Genomic DNA, 26580 nt, shown 5'->3' with positions numbered 1-26580 from the left:
GATTCGGATCCCGGGTGCGGACATGGCACTGCTTGGCAAGCCATGCTGTGGTAGGCATCCCACATATAAAGCAGAGGAAGATGGGCATGGATGTTAGCTCAGGGCCAGTCTTCCTCACCAAAAAGAGGAGGATTGGCAGTAGTTTGCTCAGGGCTAATCTTCCTCAAAAAAAAAAAAAAAAAAAAAAACCAAAACCTAGACATTTAAAAGACTAAATGTACTAGGATTTATAGAGTGGAATCCTTAGGTTTCCATGTGTCCTTTGGTCTGAACTGACTGAGACACGGGTGGAGTTGCGGGAGTTGCTGAAAGAACCCAGGGCAGAGGCAAGTGTTTCTGTGACGAAGCGTATGTCAGGCTAGTGGATAAAATTCTTTTGTCTCCACTACAATCTGAAAAACATCTGCAGGGCAGGAGCTGCAAACTATTTTCTGCTATGCAGAAGAACTTTTTTTTTTTGAGGAAGATTAGCCCTGAGCTAACTGCTGCCAATCCTCCTCTTTTTGCTGAGGAAGACTTGCCCTGAGCTAACATCCGTTCCCATCTTCCTCTGCTTTATATGTGGGATGCCTACCACAGCATGGCTTGACAAGTGGTGCCACGTCTGCACCGAGGATCTAAACCGGCGAACCCTGGGCCGACAAAGTGGAATGTACGCATTCAACCACTGCACCACCGGGCCGGCCCCCAGGAGAACTATATTAAAGAGCTCAAGTGGAAACTAAAAGGAAAAGGAAAAATGAAATGATGATGATTTTCAATTATTTGTAAAATAAAATGCATTTGCTTTTGCAAAAAAAAAAAGTAAATTCTAGATATGGATTGGGAAGGTAGCCACTTCAGCACCCTTTCCTTTTACTTTTAGTAACAACAAACGTGTATTCTTCCTGGTTTTCCTATGTTTATGCAAAAATGTCACACTGCAACTTCCAAATTATCATAGTGTACACTCTATTCTTTTAAATGCAAGATATTATTCATTTTTAGACCTTTTCTCCAATATGATAACTGGAAAAGTGTATCTCACTGAGGTTTTAGTTAGTATTTAAAAAATTATTATTACGGTTGAACAATTTTCACACATTTGTACTGTTACATATTTTCCATTAAAACAAACCCTTAAAAATAACCAATTTATATTCATTCCTCATATATTAAGAAACATGTCTGTTATATTGCCAATATTTCCTTCTGGCGTTGGTACTGAGGATAAAGGGCTTTCCCGTACCATCATAATACAACTATAGTCTTCTATCCTTTCCCTGCCAGTATTTGGTTATGCAGAAGTCTTTCTTCTAGTAGTTAAGATAGTTATTAAAAAAAGATACTTATAGAATGATATAAATCCACTAATAGCTTTCTGCTTGATCTCATTATGCATTTTCTTCGTTTTTTTCTCTTGATCTATTTTAACACTGTAATTTCCAAAGAAAACACCCTTTCAATCTGTAAAACTGCCTAACTCTATGAACAGAACGATGACCACTGATGCTAATACTGATACATAGCTACTCATTATTTTTATTCTACAATAATTCCTTTTATAGGTCTTTATTATTTAGTGCTAATTGAAAATACTTTATTTCTTAAATACAAATTTGCCAGATTTTTTGGCATCTACTTTGTAGCTGTACTTTAATATCTTTCAAGAACAAACATAAATCTTATCATTTGTAGCACCCTTCTTATAGCATTTTCTTATAGATTAAAATGGTCTCATATCAAATAAGTAGATTTATGAAGGATAAAAAGTAAAAGTTCTTTTGCAGCCAAAATTTCCAGAGCCTACTTGGTGAAAGGGAGTTAAGTACCCAGAGAATCTTCCCAAGAAGACCAAGGTTAGACTGGTTTTAAGCCAGTTTGAATTAAACAGATCTCAGATGAAAACTGTGAAATTTAGGATTTATTTCCCAGTCTCAATTCAGATTTCTCAGAGCAACCAGAGGATTGCCAAATTCCAAATCCACCGCAGCTGAAAGGCTATGCGTGGAAACCCACTAACTTGGAACACCAGAAGACACGTCTATCATGCTCATCAAGGATGTAACACAGGGTGGCTATCTGAGAGCAGTTTCCACAAACTGTGGACTCCGACCCCAAGTCAAGGCTGATCAAAGGAAACCTAGATTAGGTACTGAGTAGGTCTGTTCTCTGAGGTGCTAATTCCCTGAATCTAATTTTTAAAAAAATAAGATAATTAAGCTTTTCTTAGAGTATGTAAAAAAATATTTGATAGAATACTAAACATGGAAACATATATAAGAAAGCAACAAACAGGTTTGAGAATCCTTCTAGAAACTAATTCCTAGTTAAATACCGTTCTTGTATCCATCATCTTCTTAGTTTTCCTTAAAGTTACATATGAGGCTATTGTCGAAGATTCGGGCGTTGGTGATTTTGTCCTTGGAGGGACTACTCCAACAGGAAAGTGGGGACCTAAAAATTAAAACAGCAGTAAGTTCTACAAACATCTCTCACACAACTTGGCTTTCTTTTCACACAGTCAATTTCTGAGGCTTTGAAAATTAGAAGGCAAATTTATTGTCTGAATAGACCAGGGGCAAATAGTTCCATTAGTTATTCCACCTAATAGGTCAGCCAAGGATACTACCAGACAAATTTACGGTTAGATTTTAGAAATGAAATTCTACAGATGGACAGATGACAGAAAAAATTAATTATAAAATTTGGTATACTTACTGGGTCATATATCCTTACAATAACTCAGTAAAGAAAAGAAGGTAAGGGAAGTTCAGTATATGGGTTAATTCACTTCCTTGAGTCCATACAGCTCATCAGCAGTGTGGCTGCAGCTTCTGCTTTAGCCCTCTTTCCACTGCTGCTCTGCTTTCTCATGAAGCATTCACAACATTTTCAGAGGCTGGAAGTACCTTAACTGAATCCTCTCACGTATCACAGATTAGGAAAGTTACGGCCCAGAAGGGTTAAGTGATTTACCTAAATATCCTCAATTTCCAGCTGGTCTCCTTCAACCACACTCTACTGCCTTAATGAAGAATCCACTAACAATAGTTAACTAGAGGGAATCATTGTTACTTTCTCTTTCGTACTTTTAAAAGTTTCTAAAATGAACACACACCACTTTTATAAATAGATCCACCCACACAGATACAGAAAGTCATTAACACAACAACGAAATCTAACAGTAAGTTAACATATAAAATGTACGCATTTATACCGTAGACATCTTGTATAAGCAGAATGTACACACTATTGTCCACTGAGGACATCAGTAAAAGAACAAATTACTAAGATCTCAACGGTTTGCTTAAAAAAAATTCATTCTTGTTAGGCTGACTTATTGAAAAATGGTAGATCAATTATTCAGGGCCCCTTTAGGTTTATAAACCAAACAATCAGCAGTTCGAATAAGTTTTAATATTATTTATGAACTCTATATTATAGAGTTACATACTTGAGAATGTGAAGAACTGAATTGACACACAATACAGGTAATTTTGCAATTCAAACAAAGTAAAGGCCTCTATTACGCCAGTTAGTGGTCCATTTTTAAAAGCCCTACTTTATGTCATGTGGTACAAAATAAATTATACCATAATTGACCTGTGTACTTCAGACAATTTATTTAGATGAGAGCTTATAAGTTAAAAAAACCCCAAAAACCCCAAATTTTAAAAGCTGCATAACTTCAAGTAAGAATTCAAATCTGACTGGAGAACATATTTCAGATGATATATTTTATGAGTAAATACATGCATTGGCAGAACAAATGATTATCTACTTCTTTACTTTTTTCAATTCAATTCAATACCTATCGATGAGTCAAAATCACTATACACAATCACTTATTAAATAATTTCTACATTTTGTAAACTTGACCTGTTGCATTTATCCCATCATGGGGCAGGATGGTCATAAGACTGTGTAGGAACCAGAAAAAAGAATGCAATAGGATATGCGAAATCAAAGAATAAAACACAGTCCTTATCTTACATATGCTTTAAACACTTTGCCCACAGGATCAGAAATGTTATACATGTGATAAATGGCAACTCTCTTCCATCCCCTGCTCAAGGGGGCAGACGCTACAGTAAACCAGTGCTGTTGGCTCAGATGCAGTCTGGAGAGATCTGAGTTTTTAAAAAAGCTGCAAAGTTCTAATTTTTAAATGTTCGCAACCAACAATGCTTTTGAGTTAAAAAAAAAAGAAATCATAGGGGTCGGTCCCATGGCCGAGTGGTTAAATTCGTGTGCTCCACTTTGGCAGCCCAGGGTCTCACTGGTTTGGATCCTGGGCGCGGACATGGCACCGCTCATCAAGCCATGCTGAAGTGGGCATGCCACATAGCACAACCAGAGGCGCTCACAATTGGATTATACAACTATGTACTGGGGGGCTTTGCGGAGAAGAATAAGAAAAAAAAAGAAGATTGGCAACAGATGTTAGCTCAGGTGCCAATCTTTAAAAAAAAAATCATAGATCAAACTTATTTATAAATATTCATGTAAAAATCTGAAATAAATCATTATCAAATATAATCTACTAGCACATTAAAGGAAAAATACACCATAACTGAGGTTTATACTAGGAATGCAAATGGATGGTTTAATATTAGGAAATCTACTAATTGTAACTCAAAATATTAATATATATAAAAAAGAGAAAAATACGATCATTAGGAAAGGCATCTAATAAAATTCAGTATCCTTTCATGAAAAAGAAACACTTCACTAAAATAAGAATAAACGACAAGTAGAAGGACCCACAACTAAAAAATATATACAACTATGTACTGGGGGCTTTGGGGAGAAGAAGGAAAAATAAAATTGAAAAAAAAAAAGAAGAAGAAACAGATACTTCCATAATATGACAAAACGTAGATATCCCAAACCAAAGCCAGGATCATGATCAGTGGGAAAAATTTAAAAGCATTCTTGCTAAAGTCAACAACAGAATTAGGATGCCCACTAAGCTCCTCTATTTCTTAATAATACTGCGGAGCTACTGGATCCAGAGAAGGAAGAGGCTTAGAATTTAGGAAGGAAAAAGGATAGTTATAATTATGACATAACTGTATATCTGGAAAATCCAAGCAAAACAACTAAAATACTACTAAGAAAAGTTAGACAATTCAAAAAGGTAAGGTCAGTCTTAACTTTAGCCATTCCGGTTTGTGTATGGTGGTATCTCATTGTGGTTTTCATTTACATTTTTCTATGACCAAAACGACTGAGCTCCTCTTCATAGGCTTATTTGCTATGTGACTATATTCTTTTGAAAAGTGTCTATTCACATGTTGTATACGCCCTGACTTTTATATCTTGGCCCTGTGTTACGTATTCACCAACAAGAAACGAGAACAAAGATCTGGCTTGTGGGCCGTTGGTTGTAACAACTTAAACCTCTGCTTCAAGTTTCTCCCACTCATGGCTGTATGCCTGATATTTCATGAACTGCTACACCACCCAAATTTTCACTTTTCACCTACTACATAATTGCTGATTGGACAAATGAAAAAGATTTACTTTTTAAAATTTTTTTTTTAATTAAATAGAGCATATAAATGAATAAGTACAAAATATGTGCAAGTATAAAGAAAAATGACCGGGATAAAGAAATATCATCACTTTTAGTAGCCTTTTCTCAACCTTCTCTAAACCTCTCTCCTCAGAGGTAGTAACTGTTGAATTACATGTTTATCTTTCCTCTGCTTTTCTTTATAGTTTTGTAATATTTGAATTCCTAAAAAATATACTATTTTCCTTTTGCCTATTTTAGACTTTTATATACATGGAATTATATATTATGTATCTTTCTGCAACTTGACGTTTTTCACTCAACATTAGGCTTAATTTTTTAATAGACTTAAGTTTTAGGTGTGTTTGTAAACACTGTATAGCCATATTTTTAATTTTAATCCAGTTTGACAATCTTTTTCTTTCGAGTGAAGCATTTAGTCCAATTATAGTTGTTGTAGTTATGGACATATTTAGGTGCATTTCTACCAACTTAGTTTTTGCTTTGCATTTTTCCCACTTCCTCCATTTTTTTTCCTCTTTCTTCTTTTGGATTACTTTTGTTTGCCTCCTTACTGGTTTGGAAGGTATGCACAGTCTATTTTTTTTCTTTATCTGATACCCTAACATGCATATGTAACCTATTAAACTCTAACCAGGATCATCATCATTCTCTGGAAGAATATAAGGACCTTAGAACACGTTCATGCCAACAGACCTCTTGTTTTATATGCTACTGTTACCAAACGTTTTAGTTCTAGGCCTCTTAGAGCTTCCATATCTGATCAATTTCCTTCTACCTGAAGTATTACAGAACGCTCTTAAATGACGGTCAGTAAGCGGCAAACTCACCCAGTTTTTGTCTTTACCACTCATCGCAAGTTTTTACCAAGGCAAAAGGTATACTGAAGGGTACAGATATTAGGTGTACAACTGGTGAGGTCTGACAAATGTATATGCCTGTGCAATTATCTCAGTTAAGATAAAGACCCTCTCTATCACCCCACTAAGTCCCCTTCCAGTCAATCTCACTCTTCTGCCAAAGGCAACTCTTTTCCTGCTGTCTATCACCGATAGACCAGTTTTACCTATTCTCACACATAAAGAAATCTAAACTATGTCTCCTTTGTGTTAGGCTTCTTTCACTCAACATAATTTTTTTCATGTTTATCCATGTTTTTGATATTCATATGTGTACACCTGTCAATAGTTTTTTTTTAATTGCTGAGGAGTATTCTAGTATATGAAGATATCACAATTTGTTTACCCATACTCTTGTTGACAGACATATGGGTTGCTTCCAGTTTTTGTCTATTATGAATTAAAGCTACTATAAAAATAGTTGTATGAGTCTTTTTAAGGAATTATGTTTTCATTTTCCTTAGGTAAATATATAGGAGTACAATTGCTGGATATGATAATTGCATGTTTAACTTTATAAGAAACTGCCAAACTGTCGTTCTATTCTATTACTACCATGAGAACTGTGTGTGAGTTCCAGTTGTTCCATGCCCTAACCAACACTTAGTAGTCAGTGTTGTTTTTTTTAAGATTGGCACCTGAGCTGACATCTGTTGCTAATCTTTTTTTTTTTTTCCCTTCTCCTTCTTCTCCCCAAAGCCCCGCAGCACATAGTTGTATATTCTAGTGTAGGTCCTTTCGGTTCTGCTGTGTGGGACACCGCCTCAGCATGGCTTGATGAATGGTGCTGGATCAGCACCCGGGATGCGAACCAGTGAAAACCCCTGGGCTGCAGAAGTGGAGCACGTGAACTTAACCACTTGGCCATGGGGCTGGCCCCAGTTAGTCTTTTAAATATAGCCTTTCTAGAAGGTGTGAACTGTGAGTTTAATTTGCATTAAAACTGCATTTTTTTTTAATGATAAATCAGCTGTAAACTCTCTGGATATCTGTATATCTTATTTGTTAAGTGTCCAAGTCTTTTGCCTACATTTTCTTGGGCTGTTTTTATTATTGATTTTCAAGAATTGTTTATATATTCTAGATACAAGGCCTTTGTCAGATAGATATATTGGTAACATTTTCTCCCCTTCTGATGGGCAGAAGTTCTACATTTTGATGAAATCCAATTAACCAGTTTCACTGAGAGTACAGCGCTCAGAAGGTCCCAGCTTTAACTGAGGGGGTCTCTTACCAGACTCCTTATTTGTTCAGGCTCTGAGCTTTGTCATGTCACAAGGCAAAAGCTGGCTTAGGGCTCCACTTACCTGTTTGGATCCCTTCTGCTGTGGACTAAATTGTGTCCTAAAATTCACGTTGAAGCTTTAACCCTTGAACGTAACTGTATTGGTGATAGGGTCTATATGGAGGTAATTAAGCTTAAGTGGGATCATAAGGGTCATAATCCGATAGGATTAGTGTCCTTATAAAAAGAGACACCAGGGAGCTTACATGTGATCTCTTTCTCTTTGCTCACACTCAGAGGAAAAGGCATGTGAAGGTGCAGCAAGGAGCAGCCATCCGCAAGCTGGGAAGACAGTCCTTACCTGAAACCAAACCCTGCCGGACCTTGATCCGGGATTTCTGGCCTCCAGAACTGTGAGAACACATTTCTGTTGTTTCAGCCACTCAGCCTGTGGTATTTTGTTACGGCAGCCTAAACAGACTAATGTGCTACCCTGCACATAATCTTTGGCCTGAGCATTCCTTTCTTTACTTTTGCTCAACTTGTTGAAGCTTCTCAAAAAATTTAAAAGTATATTAACAAGCAATTGTAGTCACTTTTTGTGGGAGGAGTGGCCAGGGCATGTAGTTAGCTGTATTGCCAAAAACATTTACTTTTGTTTGCATTCTGATATTTCCTGTATATTTATAATAATATGCACCAATATGATACGGACTAAGACTATGACTGTTTAACTCACATCTGTGTATGAAAAGATAAAGTTTTAATAAAGTCTTTCAATGAGGAGATGTAATGATTTGAATGAGGAGACAGATGTATAAATATTAAGTTTTCAAGATGGTAGTATTTTTCTAATTAAAAAAACCCCGACATTAGAAGACCTAGAAAAATATTCCTATCTTGGAAGAAGCTATGTAAACAATGACCATTTAATGTTTCTCAAACTTTACTTCGTGATCCTTTAGCAGATTATAAAAAAAACGTCTAGTGGGTTATAGATCAGTAACTATTTTTCTGCAAAAATTTACATTTGCCATATTTGCTTTAGTTTTGTACAAGTGTGTACACATACATGTAGAGACGTACACACAAACACACTTTTTTGGTGAAACATTTGAATGTAAGTTGTGGATACTTTTCTAAGTGTTTCAGAATTCACACAACACATTCTCCTACATAACTACGATATCACTTATTAGATAACGTCTAGAACATATTTAAATTTCCATAATGGTCCCAAGAATGTCTTCAGAGCCTTTTCTTTTAAACCATGATCCAATCAAGCTTCGAGCACTGCACTGTATCTGGCCTTTTCTATCTTTTTAATGCTAAATAGTTGCCCTTCTACCCCTTTTCTTTACAACACTGAAGAATGACCAGCATTAAAAAAAACAAAAAGTCAGAGTACACACAGTAAGGCTAAGTATTATTTCATGGAATTTATTTGTATCATATAAATTGTATGAAAATTTGTTTCAGTCCTTAATTGTTTATGTACAATTTTGAAATAGAAAAAAACAAAAAATAAAAAATCTCAGGAAATGGAAAGCTTTTCAAGTTGGGCATAAACATTTCTCAGTAAAACCTAACTGGAACTGATATGAAGCTTTTTAGTCTTTATCCCACTTAGACTGGGATTGTGGACTTATACAGGTACTAGGTCAAAAAGTAAAGCGAAGTTACTGCTAAAATGTCTGAAAAACATAGGAGGTAAAATATATCTCAAATGCTGACCTTTAACTGAAGTTTCCATTTCGGAAACAGGTTCTGATTTTTCTTCCCCATTAGACTCATCAACTTCTGCCACAGTTGTTAGCTCTGGCTCACTCTTGTAGAGTCTATAATCTGGACCCTTGAAAGGAAAGTACACCATTAGAAAAAAATTGCTACGAGTTTCTTTTAAAATGTTTACCTCTGAAGACTCAAATCAAACTCTACAAATTAAAAGCCCTCAGTCAGCTATCTTGGATATAACACAATTAATGAGTATGTTTTAACTAAGGTTGGGAAAAAAGAATTCTAACCAGTAAAACTTTTGGTTTTAAAATTAATTATATCATATTAACCCAATAAGCCCTATTCCTTTTTTCCTTATCCTTTTCTCCTTGCTTATTACATTTCACATTTACTGGCTTAACCTCAAACCTCTTATTTCCAGTTTTCATGGGTAATGTCTCTCCTTGGCAATGTCCACATCCTCTAATAGTTTTCCTTGGCTGAACTGCCCACATCCTAACCTTTTTATCATTCCTAGTAACAATCTTTTTCTTTCTCGCTTCTTGCTGATCTAAAGATATCATTTTGCCTCTAACATCTTGAAACGGTATATTTAAGGTATGGCCCCTTAAACACATGCAAAGTAACCACTTTATGAAAATACTTATGAAAAATATGAAATTATGAACTATTATTAAAATTGTGAAAATACTAAAAAATGAGAATGGTAAAACCCAAACAGGAACAACACAAATGATAACGTTATCTGTAAACAAAAAAAAGCAGTGGTTAAAAGTGGTGTTAGAATAAAAAAAAAAAGTTTGAGTGAAAAATCCATTTTCAAAAAGGAGAGGGCACGTATGACTGATCATTCTGTGGCTACTGCAGCCACTTACACAGTGAGATCCATTTCTTGGATATCCTTGAACTTGATGAATCTTCTTTTCTTCAGGCAGATGGACTGGGCCCCTGCTATAACAGAGCAAGGAGCTGCTGTCACTGGGCAGAGAGGGGATTATGGGAAGCTGCTCTGTAAAGTCATAGGACCGAGGAAGTGGAGGACGAGGTGGGACTACTTCCTCTTCCTAAAGATTGTAGAACAGTCACCTTATTTAGACAAGCATATTGAATGAAGTGTATCTAAATTCTTTGCAACGGTAAGTTAACTGAAATTCGCTTTAAGATAATTAAAGAGACACTGCCAAGCCAAAAGTCTCATATTGAAAAGTAAAACCGAAAATGTTAAAATGTTTTTGATAGCCAGTAAGTGGGTTTTAAATATGGTCTCTAATTTTTTCCAGCAACACAGGTTAGCTTTATACTGAAGCTGAACATCAGAACAGACGTATGAAACTACTGTGTTTCATTTTAAAAAACAGAGGAAAAGGGTTAATTAAAAAATCTCACTCCATATTTTTTTGGTAATTTTTAAGAGAATAAAATAAACATTTCTTTTTGATTGGCTTTTATACAGATTTCAAGACCACAGATGCTTTCAATTAGGTTGACAGTATCTCTTTGTAGTGGTAATTTATTTATGGCATACATGATACACAGCCAATTTATCTATCAATCATCCCATACATTTTAAGAAGCATAAGAAACAATGATAAATATTCAAATCACTTAGATTAGAAAAAGTATGACAATGTTAACATTCTAACATAGATGAAAAGTAGTGATTCAATTTTTTTGCATTACGAAAAGGGAAGAAAAATCACATTTGTTAGAAGTACCAAATTACTGAACCAGTGAAATTTCAAGATTAAAACAGGTTAAACACATTCAGAAAACATTTTGTTATGAGCAAAGACAGTTCTAATTCATGTTTTAAACATTTAAAATAATTTATAGTTAGACAAACAATCCAAACTTACCTCATTTTTGTACTTGACTGTCGAGAAAGGCTTTGGTCCTGCCATACCTATCAAAGAAATTATAAAACATAACTACTTGTACTAAACATATCTTTCTAAATCTACAGAAAAAAGGGAATAATTTCATTCCACTTAATGAAGACTTCAGTTTTTAATCCTTCATTTACTAATGTTTTCACAATTTAAGACCAAAATTGGAGCCATCCTGGTGGTGCAGCAGTTAAGTTCATGTGCTCCCCTTCAGCAGCTTGGAGTTCACCGGTTCAGATCCTGGGCAGGGATATATGCACCACTTATCGAGCCGTGCGTGGCAGGAGTCCCACATATAAAATAGAGGAAGATGGGCATGGATGTTAGCTCATGACCCATCTTCCTCAGCAAAAAGAGGAGGACTGAAGTGGCAGATGTTAGCTCAGGGCTAATCTTCCTCAAAAAACAAAACAGAGCAAAATAAATTAAAATATCTAGTTTAAACAAGAGTATTGGGAAAAGGGTTTTCTCAGACATTACTGGTGTAAGCACACTTTGATATAATCTTTTAGGAGAGTAATTTGGTGGTACTTATCAAAATGGACAATGTGGGCTCACTTTCCACTTCTGGAACCCAGAAGCACCAGCATATGTGTTTAATTATACATATAACAATGTTCATTACAGCATTATGACAGAAACAAACAAACAAACCAAAAACCTGGAAACAATCTACATGCTCAGCAACACAGAAATGGATAAATTGTAGTTCATCTACACAATGGATTCTTAGGCAGCTATGATGTTGTATTGTTAAGGAGAAAAAGACAAATTGTTGAAAAATAGGTACAGTATAATTCCATTTTCTGTTGTGGAAAAAAAACTGCTAAAATCAAAACACCACGTGTGTTTTTAATTACACACACAAAACGAAGATTTATTTTTGTGTAAGTGTAGTTGTCAAAACTTGTGCTTTTTACTTTACAAATTTGTGTAATGACTCAATATTAAAAAGGAGAGTGGCCTGTTTTCTGATGTCAAAATCCACTAAAATAAAAAAAGAAACCCGATTCTACGTGTCATTCCATTTAGATATACTATTATGGTCAATTACCAAGAATAAAATACAAAGCTACTTGACCTGTTTCTGTGGTGCCTCTCTGCTGCTTGTGTTTACTCAGTCCTTCTGTGACATCTTGAATTCTCCAAAGTTCTTTCTGAATCTGTGCACGCTGAATTCCTGCTGATTCAGTCTATTAGTAAAAATGGATAGACCAGATGCAGGGGAAAAATCATTAAATGAAGTTATGTCTCCTACTAATTATACATTTAAAAAAATGAGAATTACAGTGGATTAAGTTTTGGGAATATTTAATATGATCTATGTGACTCTCCCAATTTTGCAACTTCAGTGGTAAAGATAAAAGATAAAGCAGAGAAAGAAAAAAATTAATTTTTCAGACTTAAGCACACTATTTCTTATCTCTTCAATAAGCTTTGCCTTCTACTATTTACGATCCCAGGAAGGAATGCTGATCAGAGGGCCTAAAAATGGAAAAGAAAACCAAAAAGATAACAGAACAAAACAGAAACCCACAAACCCCAAATTAAAAAATCATATATTTTAGGGGGAGAAAAAAGAAATGGAAAGTATACCAGCTTCTTATGGTCTAGAATACAATGAGACATGACAAAAAAGAAATTAAAAGGACAATTAACAAAATATATTTAGAGGAATTTTAACTGAGAGTTAAATAAATGTTATTTGCAGGACAAATTTTCAATTTCGGAATCTAGAATCTAGATTTTGGAACCTGCCATTTTTATTCTATCCTAAGCTATATCTACTTTCTTACTTCTAACACCCCATTTCATGCCCTCAGGCTAAATACTATAACTGAAACCAAAATAAGATCATATTGATTTTCTGTAAGATTCTAATAGAACCCTATGACTCTCACTGACAAATATTTAGGATAACAATAAATATTTTTTTAGGAACATAACTTTATTTAAAAAATAGGCAATAAAGTACAAAAACCATCACATTACCTAGAAAACAAGGTTTTTTCCACTGAATATCAGTTTTTGACAACTGTAGATATTAGAATACAAAAATCATAAAGATAAAAAATCCTCTGAGGGGCAGAAATATGTTTTCAAAGTCTATAAGCCTAAGGACTATGTAGTAACACTGCCTCAAAACAAGGTACCACATAACTCTGGTTATTGAGCTTTCCAAGCCACAGGCTGGAAGCATCAAGGGAAAGGAAGTACCCACACAAGACCCAAACCCAAGGACAGTCCAGAGACGTGAATACTGATATACTTACGGGGAGGGAACATCAACCATAAAAATCAGACAGTTGGCATGTGTTTTATGACATGTATTACTTTTGCAATAATAAAGAAAATATGTACATATTTTTGCCTCTCTGAAAGGTGTACAACGGACATCTCATTTTTGTTTGATTTTGCATTTCTCTGGCTACTAGTGACTTTGAACAACTTTCAAACACTTGTTAGCAATCTGAGTTTTACTTTCTATGATTTAAAACGACTTATGTTCTTTGTCTGTTTTGCTGATGTATTGTTTCTCCAAATCAAACAGAAAAAGTTCCTTGCAAATCTAGACAGTAACTCTCGTTGAATTTTAGCGGTCAAAGATACTTCTTTCCAGTGTGTCATCTTTGAAGTTTGTCTAGGCTACCCTCATTGTTTACTTACTTATTTAACAACATGTATGTTTTATGTGCCTGGTACTACTTAAAGTGCTTCAAAAATATCAACACCTTTAATCATTTAATAAGCCAGTGCGGGTACTGTTGTTGTTTTCATGTTACAGCTGTGGAGATGAGATGCAGAGTTGTTACATGACTGGTCTAAGGTCACGTGTGCAATGCACTTCTCATAGAGTGTGCCTTCTAGTTTTTTTATTTTTTCAAAAACTGTCTTAACTACTTATGGTCTTGATTATACGTTAAAATCATCAGAACCATTTTGTTAATTTTTTTCAGAAAATTCTGCTAGAAATTTGGTTGGAATAGAATTGAGCTTATGGGAAGAATTTTCACCGTGACAATGTTAAATCAGGCCATCCATGAACATGTTTGAACTAATTACAATTCTCCATTTATTCAAGTCTTCTCTTATGTCCTATAATACAGAAATTAATTTTTCATGGTTTATATTTTTTTGTTAGTTTATATCAGGATTGGCCAACTGCTCTGGCCTGTAGTCTCTTTTTGTATGGTCTGTAAGCTAAGAACAAATTTTTACATTTTTGAGTGATTATAAAAAATCCCAAACCACCAAAGATTATGTGACAGAGTGTATATATTTAATATCTGGCCCTTTATAGAAAAAGTTTCCCGAACCTTGGGTTAAATTTTAGATATTTATAGTTATTTTTCTAATGTATTTAGTACCTCATTAGTCTAACTTCAGTGTTCAATACAAAAGTCACAACCACATGTGGCTACCTAAATTTAGATACTTAAAATGAGATATAACTAAAACTTCAGTTCCTCAGTCACACTAGCAACATTTCAAGTGCCCAACAACTACAAGTGGCTAATGGCTACTACACTGGACAGCACAGAGAGAAGACAGTTGATTTTCTATGAGTCAACCTCACTAACCATTTTTTTTTTCTTTGAGAGGAAGATGGTCCCTGAGCTAATATCTGTGCCAATCTTCCTCTACTTTGTATATGGGATACTGCCACAGCATGGCTTGATGAGTAGTGTGTAGGTCCATGCCCAGGATCCAAACCCACAAACCCTGGGCCGCTGAAGTGAAGCACGTGAACTTACCCACTATGCCGCTGGGCCAGCCCCCTTACTAACCTTTTAGTCCTTCTATTGATTTGTCTGTTGAGTCCACTGGGTTTCCAAAGCAGATGACCAAATTTACATAGGGCCACAAGCATGAAGTGACTTTTATTATTTTCTTTTTTTTCCCCTGCTTTTTCTCCCCAAATCCCCCAGTACACAGCTGCATATTTTAGTTGTGGGTCCTTCTAGCTGTGGCATGTGGGATGCTGCCTCAGCATGGCCTGATGAGCGGTGCCATGTCCCTGCCCAGGATTCGAACCGGCGAAACCCTGGGCCGCTGAAGCAGAGCGCAAGAACTTAAACACTTGGCCAAGGGGCCGGCCCCCCCCCATTATTTTCTTAAATGTATATTATCTCCACTCCTCAGAAGAACACTTTAAGAGAGGTATTATTACTTCCATTTTACAGATTTGAAAACTAACCCCTGGAACTTGATCCCAGATCTGCCTGTCTACACAACTGGACTCTTTATGCCAATGGTGTTACATCTTCCCCTATTCTAATGATACATCAGTTGAGATTATAGGCTAAATATAGTTTGATAAAAAACAACCATTTAATATAGATTAGATTAGAATACATTTTATAAAAAAGACAAAATAACAATTATTTGATAAGTCTATATAATTCAACACCTCAATATCAAGTGACATAGTTAGCTAGAGGCACAGAACACTCCAGAGATCACCAATTACCCAACGGAATATAGAACTTTTCTTTTCCCATGAGGAAGACTGGTGCTGAGAGAACATCTGTGCCAATCTTGCTCTACTTTATGTTGGGATGCCACCACAGCGTGGTGTGATGAGCAGTGCTAGGTCTGTGCCCAGGATCTGAACGCGTGAATCCCAGGCTGCCAAAGCAGAGTGTGCAAACTTAACCACTATGCCACCAGGCCAGCCCCAAGAATAAAGAACTTTTAAACAATGAGGGACGGGCTACTTTGTGAGATAGTAAGATTCCTATCATTGAAAGTATTCCCACCCAGGTCTTAGGTAGGCAACAATATAACAACTGTTAAGGGCGTGCGTGAATCTAACAAGGTGGGTTGCACAGTATCAGTCAAAATCAGTTACAACAATGTAAAAAAATGACGCTTTCGTACCTGAACTTCACCCAGGCGATCCAGCTGCTCTTGCATCTGGTTCCTGGTAACAGTGACATCGTATTCTAGCTTGTCATATTCTCTCCACGCTCGCTCCAGTTCCTAAAATCAAAAAGCTTTAATTACTCAAATGGGGAAAATGTGTTTTTATGTTGTTATCAACTGTGCAGTTTATGTTCAGCAAAATGAAAATTTTTATAACCCATTTTCCTTTACTTTTCTCTCTCTTTTTTGCTCAATTCTACAAGAATTTACTGAGCCACTGAAGTATTCATTATTGCGCCGCTGCTGTATTCAAATTATTGGATAAAGAAGATATGGTATATATACACAATGGAATACCACTCAGTCATAAAAAAAGACAAAATTGGCCCATTCACAGCAACGTGGATGGACCTTGAGAGTATTATGTTAAGCGAAATAAGCCAGTCAGAGTAAGACGAACTCTATATGACTCCACTCATAGGTGGAAGTTAATATATTGACAAGGAGATCTGATCCGTGGTTACCAGGGAAAAGGGGGGGTGGGGGGAGGGCACAAAGGGGGAAGTGGTGTACCCACAACATGACTAACAATAACGTACAACTGAAATCTCACAAGGTTGTAATCTATCATAACATTAATAAAAAAAAAAAAAGAAAAACAAACCCAAACAAACCCATCACAACCCCTATTTATGCATTCATGACATCAAAATATTTGAATTTATTCTCTCTAAAGAGTTTTATTTTGAGGAAATACATTGTTTTATTCATGGCGATACAGTAAATTTTCCTTGAATTTCTTAAAATGCAGTAAAGGCATAAAGAAAGCATTTTCTTATCTGTCCTGACTAAAACTTCTCCAGGAATACAAATACTAAACAGGATGTGTTTCAGCATGTTGGATTTTCAGTAACACCGGAAGCCTGACATGATTTTACTTAGAATAAATTTACAGTAATGTCATAACCTAATTCAGCTAACTAAACAAGTCAGTGAATCCTGCTCAGAGACCCAATATAGACAGCATCCACCTATACCTTTCTCCTTTGGACAAAAAATTACCCCAAACTCTCAAATCAGAGAAGTTTTTTTGTTGTTGTTGAGGAAGACTAGCCCTGAGCTCACATCCACTGCCAATCTTCTTTTTGTTGAGGAATATTGATCCTGAGCTAACATCTGTGCCCATCTTCCTCATTTTATATGTGGGATGCCTGCCATGAAGTGGTTTGATAAGTGATGCATCCACTGTAGGTCCGTGCCGGGATCCGGGCCGGTGAACCTTGGGCCACTGAAGTGGAGTGTGTGAACTTCACCACTGTGCCACCGGGCCGGCCCCACAGAGTTTTTCATACTTGGTCTTTAACTACCTGTCGTCTATTGAATATAGAATGACTCTACAAGTGCTCAAAAATACGCCATATCATTCTGTTTCAGGGATGCTATTCTATGGGAGTGCAGACACTCTTCTTTGGGCTAATTATATGTTGGAGAGTGGTATGAGGTCAACAAATCGATAAACTAAGGGCAGGGACTGTATTTGACCACTATTTTTTTTTTCTGAGGAAGATTAGCCCTGAGCTAAGTGCTGCCAATCCTCCACTTTTCGCTGAGGAAGACTGGCCCTGAGCTAACATCCATGCCCATCTTCCTCTACTTTATGTGTAGGACGCCTACCATAGCATGGTGTGCCAAGCGGTGCCATGTCTGCACGTGGGATCCAAATTGGCCAACCCAGGGCCTCGAAGTGGAACGTGCGCACTTAACAGCTGTGCCACCAGGCTGGCCCACCCGCCCCTTTTGAGGAAGATTAGCGCTGAGCTATCTACTGCCAAACCTCCTCTCCTTGCTGAGGAAGACCAGCCCTGAGCTAACATCCATGCTCATCCTCCTCCACTTTACACGTGGGATGCCTACCACAGCATAGCCCTTGCCAAACGATGCCATGTCCACATCAGGGATCTGAACTGGCGAACCCCAGGCCACTGAGAAGCGGAACATGCAAACTTAACCGCTGCGCCACCGGGCCAGCCCTGATCACTATTTTATCAACAGTATCTAGTGTGCTGTTGGCACGTGTAACACAACCGACAAACACTACCAAACGCTGCTGGATTTCTTGCCTTGAACTGTTCTGAATGAAGCTCCCCTGGGAAATGTCAGTTTAACAACAGCAATAGTCTTGGGATAAGGAAAGAGGGTAGTGAGTGCAGAAAAAAGGTTACTTAAAATAATCTTAACAGTTTAAAATAAAAAGCAGCAATACCTCAAGTTCCTGGAGGTTCTCTTTTAAAGATTTCACAATGAATTTTAAAAAGGCACAGTGATAAAGGACTAAAGATTTTTATCTCATCTATACTGTGTAAATATTAGTCTCCTTACTTAGCTTCAGCAAACTGTTTTTACCTGAGCAAATAACGATACTGATCTCCTTTAATAAAAATTGCTTCTAGATATCTTCTAATTTGTTTATATCACAAAAACTGGGAATCTAAATAATGGGCCTTTGAAGGCTTCAGGGAGGGTAAAATGAGGATAACAGACCCCCGTGGCAGCCCAGAGAGTAAGTCAGATGGCATTGCCAGGCTCACACCTAACCTCTCTGGTAGAAAAGCTAGAGGTCAGGGTGGGCTCAAAGGTGCTGTAGGGGCATCGAAATAGAAGATCATTTTAGGATGGCAGGAATTCTTGTCCTTCTTACAGAAACACATGAAAAATAGAGACTGAGAGCTAGAGATTTTTTTTACCAATATTTTAGGAGTGAAGAAACACAACACACTTTCAGTTTCCGTAACCTGGAAAGCCCTCCATTACACTGTTTCATTTGGCCTGAGTCTCATAACCCTGCTGGGCCTACCCATTTCCGCCTTTACCTCTCAGCTCCTTAAACATCATGATGGGTGGACAGAACACAAGGCAAGGGGGGATGGCAAGAAAAGGGGCAGCGCTGGCATAACACCAGTCTCCTCCTAGCACCTGACTGAGGATTCCACTCAAGAATTTCATAGATTATCCAAGTAATGTTAAAATCTTTAAATATGTCCTACTATTTTTTCTCAAGAAGGGAATACATAGGTACACTAAGGCAATTAAAAGGGGTAATGACAATTATCTCAAAATCACAGGCACATGTCAGGAAATAGTGCTTTCAGTAAAAAGGTGGAGTTTCAAGCCACATTGTTAAGAGAATGCATGAACTCCTGCAATCTGCAACCACATAGATAAACCTCATACTGTTAAAAGAAGCCAAAGAGCATACACTATATGATTATACTGTTATAAAATAGTTCAAAAACAGGCAAAGTCAATAATATATAATTTAAAAGTCAGGTAGTGGTGTTTTTGGGAGGGGGCAGTCTTCGGGAGAGAAGCTTCTGGCACGTCAGTGAAATTCAATATCTTGATATGAATGTCAGCTATATCTATGCACCTAATCTGTGTACTTTTCTGAGAATGTGTTATCCTCTAACAAAGGTAAAAAAAAAAGGGCGTGCACGTGTGGGATTGTTACAGGGATGGCAGAAGACTTTTTACCAAATTTGGCTTAGTCTAAGTTTAGGGCATGGAACAAGCAAACTGTAATAGTGGTTACTTCTTTATAGTCTGTACTAAGACAAGACTTGCCACTGTGGGAAAAAGAAAACTTCAAGCAGGTCTGCAACACTCAGATGCACCGAATCCCAGACTGCCAGAAAGATCAATGAGCTACAGCTGCCACCCACTGTGGTCCTTATTAAGAAAGGATTAGGACTAATGATTCATTTCCAAGTTTTTAATATAAGAAGAACTTTCCTCTTCTTGTCCAGGATCAATGGCAATTTATAACAAAATCTACTCGAGGGAATAGTTATACAAATGCCACACATAAATGTAAGTAATTATTACCATTATTATGCTTAGAGCTAACAGGCAGACTGGTTTATTTCTGGTTTGCCTTTCAATTAGTGTTTCCGAGTTTTAATCGAAGAAATGTTAATTTACTGTTCTGCTTTTCTATTTAAAAAATGAAGCATAAAGTTTTGGTAAAGAGTTGACAGTAGACTTTCCGTTTCAAAATGGAAGGGGGTAACAGTACAGATGAAGTACGATTATTTATTAGCCTCTTAAGCTTCAAACAAGTCTTTTCAGTTTTAAATATTACTGATTAATGTCCACTACTAAATCTCAGAAAATGAAAGCGTTGAAATATTTAAACTTACTGTTATGTTTTGAGGACTAGACACAAAAAAACGGCAACTTTCCGGTCACTATCACCCAACCATAACAATTCTGTCAACTAGGTATTAGAAGCAGTTGACTTTTGAGATTAGTTAAAATAAAGTTAATCTGACTTCATCTTTACCTTCAGGATGTAGAGATTTCTTGGCACAGATTTTAAGAATGTGCTTAGTTATTTGAATAATTTTTCAAAAAAGAATATCTGTCTTTTTATATTTGCATTATCATACAACTGCATCTCAAAGAAAAATCACTATTTACTAAGCACATGACATACTTACTATATTATCTAATAACGACTATATTGGCTTTTTAAAATTTGGCCAAATTTAAACTGTGTAAAGGGAGGATCAACTAAATCGGCCACATTAATGGAGCTGCCTATATTTCAAATTTCTAGTCGATGATAATTATAGTCATTCTACTTCTTGGCTATTTATAATCTTTAACTCCCATCTTCAGTTTCTCCTCTAATCTTGGCTTTGAAACAAAATTATATTCCATCTCCAAGAAAGTTGTTACTCTTTACTGTACAAATTTTAGATATAATAAACTTTTATAATTATAAAAGTAGAAAAGCTAGAACACAGGGAAAGGGAAAGAAAAAAGACCTATTACTGTGCTTCACCTTTGTTAGCATTTTCAAAGGATTTTCCTTTAGTCTTTCTCAGACATGTACAATAAAAATTTCAAAATACACACAAAAGTAGTGCCCACTTGCGCCTGAATTCAACAGTTACCCACACACAGCCAATCTGGTTCCATCCACAGCACCCATATCCAATCCCTGAGTGATTATTTTACAGCAAACACCAACAAGCATCATCCCTTTTCATCTGTAAATACTTCAGTATGTATTTCCAAAGAAAAGAAACTGCAATGAGAAAATAGGAAAATTTTTATTTTTTAAATTATTAATATGTATTCCTTTTTTTAAATTAATTTTTTTTATTGAGTTAATGATAGGTTACAATCTTGTGAAATTTCAGTTGTACATTAATGTTTGTTAGTCGTGTTGTAGGTGCACCATTTCACCCTTTGTGCCCACCCCCCACCCCATCTTTCCCCTGGTAGCCACTAATCTGTTCTCTTTGTCCACATTTTTAAATTCCTCATATGAGTGGAGTCATACAGAGATTATCCTTCTATATCTGGCTTATTTCACTTAACATAATTCCCTCAAGGTCCATCCATGTTATTGCAAATGGAAATGATTTTGTTCTGTTTCACAGCTGAGTAGTATTCCATTGCATATATATACCACATCTTCTTTACCCATTCATCTGTTGATGGGCACTTAGGTTGCTTCCATGTCTTGGCTATTGTAAATAATGCTGCAATGAACGTTGGGGTGCATGGGACTTGTGGAATTGCTGACTTCAAGCTGTATCCATTTTTTTAAAAAAACATTTCTAATTATAGTAATCCCCCCATCCCTTGCTACTTATTTGTTGAAGAGAATGGGCTACTTGTCCTATAGAATTTCTCCTATTCTGAATTTTGCTAATTGAATCCCTGTGGTACTGCTTGGAGAGCTTTTCTGTTCCCTGTATTTATTTCCTATAAGTCTGTAGTTAGATACTGAGACTTGCTGAGATTCAGATTTGATCTCCTGGTAAAAATACCTCGTAAGTGTTGTTGGGTCTTTTATACTGCAGCACATTAGGAGGTGTATCACATCTGGCTGTCTCTTTTTGGGGGAATGTTATATCGTATTCCACGACAATTCATGGTTGTTGACAGATCTACTGTAAAAATTACTTTGCTATAACCATGATTCTCAGTAGCTCTTTATAATATTGCGAATGAGTACACGAAGACATTGAATGTGCAAGCTTCTACCCGAGGCAGGTCCTTAGTCTTGCTTCTCTGTCCCTTTAAGTTTACAATCTTACACCCTAGTATATCCATTGTAGTCTAAAACTCTGTTTACGCATGGCCCTCCCATCTAGAATCCAGCTTAGTTAATGCGTCAGTTTGTCAAAAACACAGAAATACAAATATATTTTGCTGCCATTATTGGATGAGTCACAAATTCTATCTATTATGATAAGTGAATGGTATCTGCTTTATCTGGCTCCTTGAATTGTTGGGAAGAATAAGAGAAGCACCTGTTGAACTGATAAAGCACAAGAATATTTCTCTGACATGCAGAGAGATATAAGGCCTAATGTCCCCAAGAGAGGTGACTGTAGCAGATGTTTATGGAGCTCCACACCACATGCCCTTTGCCCACCTGATTTCAAGGAACATGCATTTACAGTCCATGCGTGCTGGTGTCTCATGGCAAGCTAGCTAAGGCAATATGAAGTATGAATGAATTAAGGACCCCAGGGCAACTTCGACCAGAGTGAAGGATAGCCCAGCCTCCCAGGCGTTCAGTGGAAAATCCTGAAGCATTCTGCCTATTTCCTCAGTAAGTCCCCAGTGGGGTCAAATCCCTATTGCCCACAGTTGTAACCAAGACAGCAGTGAAACATATTGGCTCCTCCCCCCCCCCCGTCTCATTCTCCACACCCCCACTTCCGCTTCCTGGAAGCATCTCCCAAACAAACCCAGTCCTCATCTCAGGCTCTGCTTTCAGGAGAGAACCTAAACGAAGACGGCGACACGCTGAAAGATTTCCAGGTGTAACTGGCTGTGATAACAATCTTTCTTACTAATCAGACTTAGATAAAAAGAAGTAGAGGCAAGGAGGGGACACAAAGGCGCCGTGTGCTTAGAGCATGTGTGTGTGGGATGGGGCACATGGAGAGGAGATGTGCTATCAAGATTTAAATAAAACGTAAAGGGAACACTGCTTTACAGGTTCACCTTGTGTTAATCCTAGCTTTATGTACCTTAGTGGCCAACCAGGTGAGGAGAAGATGTTCTCAGAATCAAAGATTCGATCTATGGAGGCCTTAATGGTATACCTCTTTATTATATCTTTTATACCTCAGGACTTGGATCAGAACCAATGACCCGATTCAACTGTGAAAGAATCAGCGGAATCCTTTGGGATTCTGCTGGCATAAATGTAACTCAAATTTAAATCTAATCAACATCCACTGAGTGCCAACCATATGCCCAGTATGATGTTACACATCATTTGTAGCCTTCAGCTACAATCTGAGTGAGTTTACATAAAGGCACAAATAACACAGTTTGTATTCTACGTAGCAAGATATGTCTTAGAAGAACATATTGATGGCTTGTAATTGACCGCTGAATAATGCTGAAGGCAAGGCAAAGTGATTATATAGGATATCAACAGTATATTTGAATGTGACTAATTTCTACTAAAACATTTTTTTTTTTTTTTAGATTTTACTTTTTTCCTTTTTCTCCCCAAAGACCCCCAGTACATAGCTGTGTATTTTTAGTTGTGGGTCCTTCTAGTTGCGGTATGTGGGACGCCACCTCAGCATGGCCTGATGAGCAGTGCCATGTCCTCACCCAGGAGCGCATGAATGTAACCACTCGGTCACGGGGCCGGACCCTAAAACATTTCTAATAAACTTCCATCAGGCCTGGAGTTAACCTTAGGATGAAGCAAATTCTAAGCCTACCAATGAAATTTGTTACTAAACCCATCTGGGAAGGGAAGAAGTAACGGTTCAACTGAACGCTCCACGTCCCTAGAACTTTCCAAACCAGACAGCAAATCATAAAATAGCTTCTAACTAAATTTTGACTTGACTCAGGTTGTCATGGCGATACTGAGCTTTTCATTAGCTTGCATTGACAGCTTGACCTCGTATTCCCTTTCTAATCTCATATTCCTGATCCTCTATTCCAGTCAGTCAGTTAGTTCTATTTCTTGCTTCTCCAAACACGTCTCCCACATTCTCATCTCTGTGCCGTGGTTCAAGGTGTTCTGTCCCTCATGGACAGCCCTCATCCTTCACCTCCCCTTTCTTCCCATCTAAATCCTACCCATCATTGATTAAGTAGGCACTACTCCATTGCAGACAAAATATCAGGTGCATATATTTTCTTTATGACTATATTATAAAAATCCACGTAGAGCCAAGTCTCAGGACTATGGTTAGAAGACCTGGATTTGAGTTCTAGGCATAGCATTTTTAGCTCTGCAACAGTGACGCAGTTCATTCATCAAATTCTTAATGCATATCCTATAGTGCTAAATGCTAGAGCTAAAAGATGAACAAGATATGGTTCTGATTTCAAGAAGGTCACAATTGAAAGGATATTCAATTCTTAAAAAATATGTAAACATCACAGTATAATTAAGAGACTCAACTGAGATAATGAAATAATATTTTAAAAACAGGAACAGGTATATTAAATATAAGGTATTTAAGAAGCACAAAAACTAAGTTTTGACTTATTTAAAACCATGGTATATTCCTTTAAAAATAGCTTGTGTTTGGAATGTTAATTTAGTGTTTGGAATTGAAGCCCTGTTGAGATACTGGTATCTTGCCAGCTTGGAAAGACCTCTCTTAGCTAAGCCATATTGTCTGCGAACCTTCTTAAAAGGTAGCTGCTCCCTGGACAGCCCATTGAAAGTATACACAAGGGTGTGTTAGCAGTTTTCTCTAACAGGTGGCTTTTGCTGGGACTTCTCCTTCAAAGGGCTGCTTGGGCAGGTGCTCTTACTATGTTTAGAGATGACTGCATCATAGGCTCTAAAGCAGACTGTTTAAACTCTTAAAACACTCAATTTATAAACTCGAAGTCAGACTTTCAGATTGGGTAATCTCAAGGGACTCTTTATTAAGTGACACGACTATGCGTTAAAAGGTTCTACTAATTATATTTGTTACTCACACCTACCATCTAAACTTAGGTCACACTGCAGCTATGACATGGTAATGTTGACGGCTTCTTAAAAGCATTTCACAGCTGCTTTTTACTGAAATGGTTGGTTAAATAAATCCAATTAGCACTTTCCCCAAATTATTCTAACTCCCCTAAAATCCACAAAATATTTATTTTCCTTTTTCTTTTGTGAGAAAGATTGGCCCTGAGCTAACATGTGTGTCAGTCCTCCTCTATTTCACGTGGGATGCCACCACAGCGTGGCTTGATGGGTGGTGCTAGGTCTGCGCCTGGGATCTGAACCTGCAAACCCTGGGCCGCTGAAGCAGACTGGTGAACTTAACCACTATGCCAGGGGGCCGGCACCAAAATATTTATTTTCTTAATGCAGTAAATATTAACATAGTTAAGAATTTTGCATTTGCATGATACATAAACAGGAGTATTTATCTCCCCTGTAAAACAACTATGTCACAAAGGACAAAATGCCTACTATTTAAATAGAGAAATAAAGATCACTCCTTATTTTTATTATTAATTAATTTCTTGTTATAGTGAAGAATAACCCTAAGGACAGTCCAATTAAAAAATACATAAATTAGAAAGAAGAAAAAAAGAAGTGCATAATATTTCAGTGACTCTTACTAGGAAAAAAAATCTGCTACTTACAGCAGTGGCTCGGGAGAGTTCCCGACACGTACTGAGCAGTCCATTTTGTAAATCGTCCCTCTGTAACACCACGGTCTGAATGGCTGCTGGGTTATCTGCGTTCATTTCTATCTCTTGGCTGGCTGATAGCAAAGCTTGCTCAAGCGTGTACTATTATAATAAAAATAATTACACTTAATGTTCTGCATCATCGAATTAATTCTTTTTTACTATAGTTATCAGTGTCCTGATAATAATCATATAAAGTAACGTCAATTGTAGATAATAAACATAATTGTCCTACTTTCTCCTTGTGGAGTTGCTGAAGTTTCTCTTCCAGAGCATGTACCACTTTATCCTGTTCACATAATCGGCTTAACTTGGCCTAGGTTATAGGAGAAGATGTCTTTCATTAGCAACTTTTTATTTTCCCTGTAATTGGAGGAAGGCAGTCACTCCCGTAACTGAGGTATGTATAACAAGAAAACACACTTAAAACAGCCATGGAATACCTAATCAGGTCAATCTTTATTTCAATCAGTAAAATAAAAATTAAAGTATAGCTTATAAAGATAGAATGCTTAAAAACATGCAAAGTGAAAAAGCATTTCAACCATACCATTTAACTTACATAATTCAAAATATCATTAGTCATCAAGCAGTCTCATATGATTTTAACAAATCATTTCAATGTGGTTAAGATTTTTTCTCTACAAATTGCTGGATAGGTTAAGTGATATACATTGTCCTTAATTAGAACACCAGCTGGATTCTGCTTTTATATTTTTTAAATGTGTGCTTATGTTCTGAGAAAAG

At 36.8% G+C, this 26580-nt stretch overlaps 1 protein-coding gene across 27 annotated transcripts in view; it reads right to left on the bottom strand.

The window, feature by feature from the left end:
• PLEKHA5 (pleckstrin homology domain containing A5) overlaps positions 1-26580 on the bottom strand; it is a 230397-nt gene that overhangs the window by 11061 nt on the left and 192756 nt on the right. For 12 of the 27 annotated variants that reach the window (XM_044775196.2, XM_044775198.2, XM_070494803.1 and 9 more), the window contains 8 exons: positions 26069-26149; positions 25786-25935; positions 16150-16251; positions 12350-12461; positions 11239-11285; positions 10258-10446; positions 9380-9497; positions 2318-2436 (listed from right to left, as the gene is read on the bottom strand). In XM_044775196.2, coding sequence (XP_044631131.1) covers positions 2318-2436; positions 9380-9497; positions 10258-10446; positions 11239-11285; positions 12350-12461; positions 16150-16251; positions 25786-25935; positions 26069-26149 — 918 coding nt within the window. The remainder of the gene's footprint in view (positions 1-2317; positions 2437-9379; positions 9498-10257; positions 10447-11238; positions 11286-12349; positions 12462-16149; positions 16252-25785; positions 25936-26068; positions 26150-26580) is intronic. The other 15 variants (XM_070494805.1, XM_044775201.2, XM_070494807.1 and 12 more) reach the window with 5 other exon arrangements.

This window comes from Equus asinus, chromosome 22 (assembly GCF_041296235.1).
Source record: "Equus asinus isolate D_3611 breed Donkey chromosome 22, EquAss-T2T_v2, whole genome shotgun sequence".
In the NCBI taxonomy this organism is placed as follows: Eukaryota; Metazoa; Chordata; class Mammalia; order Perissodactyla; family Equidae; genus Equus; species Equus asinus.
Note: the sequence above shows the minus strand (reverse complement) of the source record. Positions and strands in the feature narration are given on the sequence as shown.